General features: G+C 34.8%; 1 protein-coding gene across 1 annotated transcript in view; it reads right to left on the bottom strand.

Annotated features, from left to right (window-relative positions):
• The window catches only part of DYNC2H1 (dynein cytoplasmic 2 heavy chain 1), a 161,271-nt gene that overhangs the window by 71,494 nt on the left and 83,777 nt on the right, over positions 1-6,000 (bottom strand). The window contains exons 73-75 of the mRNA XM_017815950.1: positions 5,590-5,721; positions 4,150-4,222; positions 1,252-1,412 (exon numbers count right to left, since the gene is read on the bottom strand). Coding sequence (XP_017671439.1) covers positions 1,252-1,412; positions 4,150-4,222; positions 5,590-5,721 — 366 coding nt within the window. The remainder of the gene's footprint in view (positions 1-1,251; positions 1,413-4,149; positions 4,223-5,589; positions 5,722-6,000) is intronic.

Raw genomic sequence — 6,000 nt, forward strand, 5'->3', positions numbered from 1 at the left:
TAAATAAAACTTAATATATCTTGAAATAATTTAAAATAGCCAAAAGAAGATAAGGTAGCAGACAAACTTAGCACTCTGTTCTTCATCCTATATAAGAAGTAATTCAAGAGAGAAGAAAAATCTGATCTTTTATGTTCTATTTAAATTACATGAGAAAGTGCAGGAAAACCCCACAATATTCTCATTAGTAGGACACCTTTCAGATTATTTAGCTCTGAGTACCACTCCTTAATTGAATACCATACCATGCTACATTTTAAAAGTCCAACATGTAAAGAATATTTAGAGATAAACATAAAAATCCATGTGGCAGAGTAAGAAATATGCATTCCACAACGTTCACAGCTAGATAAGCTGGCAGTAGGTTCTTAATATTTACAGTTTGATGGGAAAAATATATTACATCAGTGTATATTCTAGGAAAGGAACAATTTCAAGGACTATTTAAAAGCAACATTAAACTTGACGTTTTCCATTTCTATGTTAACCAGTGATTGTCTAGATAACAACTTCCCCCCCCCCAGATATTTCAAATGACAAAAGGAAACAATTTTTTATAGAAAGGTATAAAGCATATTGTTACTGTGTAATGGGAATATTAGGAAACTACTTTTATCATAGAATAATTTGAATTGGAATGGATCCTGGAAGGTGTCTAGTCCAATCTCCTGCTCAAAGTAGGGTTAGCTATGAAAGATCAGACGAGAAGTTGAGGGTTTTGTCCAGTGGGTTATTGGGAACCTTCAAGGATGTTAAATTTCTCAAAATATTTTACAGAATTTCACAAAATACCGAAGTATTCACAAACACTGAACATCTGATTTACTTGTTCAGTTGGAGAAAAAAAAAATTCAAGTCCTATAAGCAGAGGAAATTATGAAGTCTAGTCTGGCCTAGTGCATTTATATTTCAATTACTCCACACTAAAAAAAGATAACGTAGCACGTATAACAATTCTCAGCCTCTTTTGTTCTCTTCCATCTATCTCCTCATTTTTTCCTTCTCCACGTCGGAGGAATGCCTATCATGTGGATTCTGCTTCTGTGAGGATGACAAATTGTGTCTCTCTTCTCCAACAAATTTTGCAAATGGAATGAGAAGTTAATGTCAAGACAGGTAAGAACAAACACATAGACACCAAACTATGTTTTTACATATTAACTTCCTTGAAAAACAAGGTAAAACAGATATTACTACAGTAAAATTTTACACATTGCATTTTTTTAATCATTATGCTTATCTAAGACTGACCTGATGGTAGCACTCAGTACTTCTTTCAACACTGGCAAGTTCCTGCAACTCTTGAGAAGGATCAGCACCAGGAGAAATTATTATCAAGATGGGCTCAATTTCCATAGTCTCTTTATACAGACGTTTCATATTCAGAGGTGATGGAGATAATTCCTTTATGCCTATAGTTAGAATTAGAATTATTATGGAAATAAAGTGACTCTCCATGATGGAGTGCTTCAACCAGTTTAGAGGTCATCTGGCAGTCAGAGTTCTGTTCCATGGAGACCAGAAAACCAGTCTTAAAATGAGAACAAAATCCTTACAATATGCAGGTATAAGACATCCTATATTGATAAGAAAAATAAACAAGCATGGTGCCTGGATTTCCAGCTTGACAAACATAAACTGCAGTCTTTATTTAGAGTGTAGTCTTCAAGGAAACATACAAAAAGAGAGGAGTGGAATAAGAAGCTATGCTATTTGCTGAAACTAATTGCAGTGTGTATGTCTGCCTGTACAACACCTCTCCTTATTGTCCTAACAGCCTTAATTATTAGACTTACATGGTTCTTGGTACTATGATTACTTCTGTCTATTATTTGTTTTAATATACAACTTAAATAGTTAAAGTGTTGACCTAGTAAAAGCAAAGTATTTATACATGAGCCCAAAGCTATGCGTATAATAAATTGTGTTAGCCATGTAGTTTCATGCATCTTTAGACTGGTCCTTAAGTAATGAAGCTTTAGGTGCAATGGGAAATCACAACATAAAGCAAGGCAGAAGAACCCAAATCAGTGACAACTATGCCACAACTACTAAATGATGCCATACACACTTCCTTGAGGGCATGGTCTGCTTTCAGACTTGAGCTATTACACGTTCCCTGTAGAACAATATATAATATGGTATATAATTTGTACCACAGAATCATAGATTAATTTGGGTTGGGACCTTAAAGATCCTCTAGTTCTCGCCACAGCCAGGGGCACCTTCAACTAGACTAGCTTGCTCAAAGCCCACCCAGCCTGGTCTTGAACACTTCCAGGGATGGGGCATCTACAATTTCACTGGGCAATCTATTCCAGAGTCTCACCACTCTCACAGTAAAGAATTTCTTCCAGATATCTAATCCAAGCCTACTCTCTTTCAGTTTAAAGCCATAGCCCTTGTCCTATCACTACATGCCCTTGTAATAAGTCCTTCACCAGCTCTCTTGTGGGCCACCTTTAGATACTGAAAGGTTGCTTTAAGGTCTCTCTAGAGCCTTCTCTTCCCAGGCTGAACAACCTCAACTCTCAATTCATAGGAGCGAGGCTCCAGTTAATACGGTGCATTTCAGTATAGCATGTAAGATAAAGAAATAAGTATGCTTTGAGTGTCCACAAAATACGTTCCTAGAAAGTTCTTATGAACCTTATCTTCAAAAGAAATTATTTTAATCCCTCTTCATCCATAAATTTAAAAATATATGTAAAAGATGAAGCAAAAACCCCCATATCTGGATAAAACAGAAGTGAAAGGCTTTCTTGTAGGCTATTAGAGCTCTTTTGGAACTCATTTTTCTTACAGGAAAGCAGCCAAAGTAGATTGGAAACTTAACGGTTCCTTTTCAAACTAAAGGAAAGTTTAAGTAGTTTCAGGGTAAGCATCCTGAAAAAGACCCAGCAGAAAAACTATGAAAAAATATTCATACAAGTGTGACATCTTTTATCAGTTAGAAAGTGCTAGTCATGATTTATGACATGATCTCAAAATAAAACCTCACTGATATGCATGAAAAATCTGTGGATGATTTGTGGATGATTTGCTTGTTTTGAAACTCCAAATGAAGATAATGGTATTCTGCCTTCCTTGGTGAGGCTGCAGCTTCATTCACCTAAAACCATCCCCTCGTGCAGCATTCCTCCAATTTATGTAATTTATTAAGATTTGGAAGACAGTAAGCAGGCAAACTCACTCTGCATTCAGGTCTCTGCTGGGCTTTGAGCCACGTGGCACTGCGGATCACATTTGTCATTTGATTCCAACAGGCAGGGACATTGTCAGCATGGGCCTTTTATACCCGCCATCAACAAAGTATCCTCTCTATCTACTAATAATGTTTGACAGAGAAGCTATACCTTAATCCCGAAAATAACGGTCTTGGTTGCAGATATGGAGTCAATTTTGACCAACAAATAATGCCCACAGATAGAGAGCGTAAAGGAGTAAAATAAAGTGACTTTTAAAACTTAAGGTGTCCACCTTGATGAGACACTCATAATTCATCTTCCATATACCCATTAACTGCTAAAAACTGAGGGAAGGCTTTGGTGTGCTATACTGCAATATTAAGATTATTTGGCATACAGGTTTCAAACTGTGGATACAATAGACTTCATAAGGGAAATAGACTAACTAGAACAAATAGACAACCATAGTATTGAATCACTCTAAATCATGTATATTTTTAAACAGACAGTAAAAAGTATTACACACCAAGAGACTGACAAAAATTACTGAAATTATTAAATAATCTTTTGAGACTCAATCTACAAAATCTCAAATCTAATGACATTAAATGGAGTAATATTTTTTGGAAAATTTGTGTCTTAAGGAAAGTGCTGCAGTGTAAAACTTTAAGAAAACCAGTTATCTTCTTTTCTTAATTAATTCCAGTGTTCAAGAATTCATTAAAAGAATCTGACAGATCTTCTACAGCATTTTCAATCACTATGCAGCATAAACCGAACAATTTCAAAAGCACTTTTTAACAATACTTTAAAAGAACAAAACCAGCAGGTCCATTTACAGCATATTTTCAAATCCTGAAACTTAGGGATTCCATAACAACTATAAAATAAAAGCAAAATGTAGGACAAAAAAAGATACTTAATTGTTATGCAGAAATAATCTGGTGAAAAATTAACTTACCTAGGGTTTTACACGCAAAAAGAGCCATGGCACTCTGTAGCCTGTCTGGTCGGACAGCCTGGACCACAAGTACCTTAAAATAAAATATATTCGGGGGAGATGAGTCTATAAAAGTATATAGTGACAATTTAAAATGCAAGACTCCTCTAAGATGGTTGAATTCTTTAAACTTTTCTTAAGAACAAAGTTATTTTCCCTGAATATATAAAGCTATCTGATCATTCCTTTCCAAGATAACCTACTGTAATTTTTCTTTTGTAAGTAGCTTTTCTATTAATAGAATCAGAGAATAGATCTATACCTAATGTCTATTTGTAAGCTACAATCTTTCCTACAATGTTTTATAAAAAAGGTAGCTATGTGGGTAGCTAGAAAGCAAACTTAGCTTTATACTAGTAATCTAAATTCTGCGCACGTGTACAGGCAGTAATGTCCTAACTGAAATACTAATGTTTCTGATTTCAGTGCAAATTAATTTACGAGTGGTGCATCAATCTCACCACGTAGTTTCATTACATTTCATAAAGAGAAATATTCTTAATACTTTCTGTACAAGGAACTAGACATACTGATCATTCCAGATTTACTTTCCTATAAATGCAGAATTTTTCTGACAATACATTGCACATATAAGAAGTGCTCTTCTTCATTTCATAGAATCAAATATGACTCAGAAAAATTCCTTTCCAAAATGGTTTGTTCCTTAATTCCATGCATGTTATTTTAGAAAGTTACCTCCTCCATCAAAAACTCCAAATAGAGAGCTGCTAAGAGCCAATCAGCATGAAACTACATGAAACTACCTCATCCTTTCTTTGGAATGGGCCTTTGGTTTTTTTATGTGGAGTGACTTCAAATGAAAAATCACAGCATCATTTGAAAGTAAGTAATGACATGCCTTCTTCCATAAACACAAAAGGGATTACATTTTCCCCTTCCAGTGGAGAAGGACCCTCAGGTAGAGAAAGGGATTTTCTCCCCCAATATTCTTGGTGAGTTCTTTTTCATCAGGCTTTCAAGAACAGTCATATTTCATGACTACTATTCTAAAAAAGAAGAGGCTGCTGCTGTGTTCTGCGGTTTTCAGTCAGATGTGTGAGTTTGTACATTAAATGATGAACTAAACTAAAGATACTCAACAAGCTGACACATCCACCAGTAACAAAGCTACCATGAAAGAATTTTAATACCTATTACTGAAATTAATTCTGAATATTACTAAACCTTACAGGGTATACTCAGTTGCAGGCAATACACCAACACAAAAAAAAGACTCAGATAACAGAGAACTAAATATGCTTTATGGTGAAAGAAAATACATAATCCTTAGACTAAAAAAACAGTGTAGATACTGTCTCTGCTTATAATTCAAGCAGGCCTGGATGTAAAATTTGCTTTTAATGCTGAACTTATAATTAATATAATAAATGAAAAGATTACCTGCTGAAATAAGGAAATTCTTTTTAAAACAGTAGATGGAAAGTCTTGTTCACATACAGAACTCTGAGAAAAAGTGTGCCACAGACTTTCATCTTCAAAGCAGAGTATCTGATAAAGACCCGGGAGAGAAATCTACAAAAGAAATAACGTATAATTAACTATAAAGAAGAATAGCCATTTGGACATTGTATATTTTAAATAATTTCCAAATACCAGTTATGACCACTACTTGTGCACATCACAAAATTCAATTTTATCCTTGGAGTTAAAAAAGAGTACATTTTAAAATTAACCATTTATTTACTATTACTATTCCCTGGAACCATCTATAATGCTGCTGTCTCCTTTGAGAACACACGCAGGATCACTCTCGAGGAGAAAAGGCAGCGCAGAAAGAACCGTATATTGCAG

Source organism: Lepidothrix coronata, unplaced genomic scaffold (assembly GCF_001604755.1).
Source record: "Lepidothrix coronata isolate B3197 unplaced genomic scaffold, Lepidothrix_coronata-1.0 Scaffold53, whole genome shotgun sequence".
NCBI classification, from domain to species: domain Eukaryota; kingdom Metazoa; phylum Chordata; class Aves; order Passeriformes; family Pipridae; genus Lepidothrix; species Lepidothrix coronata.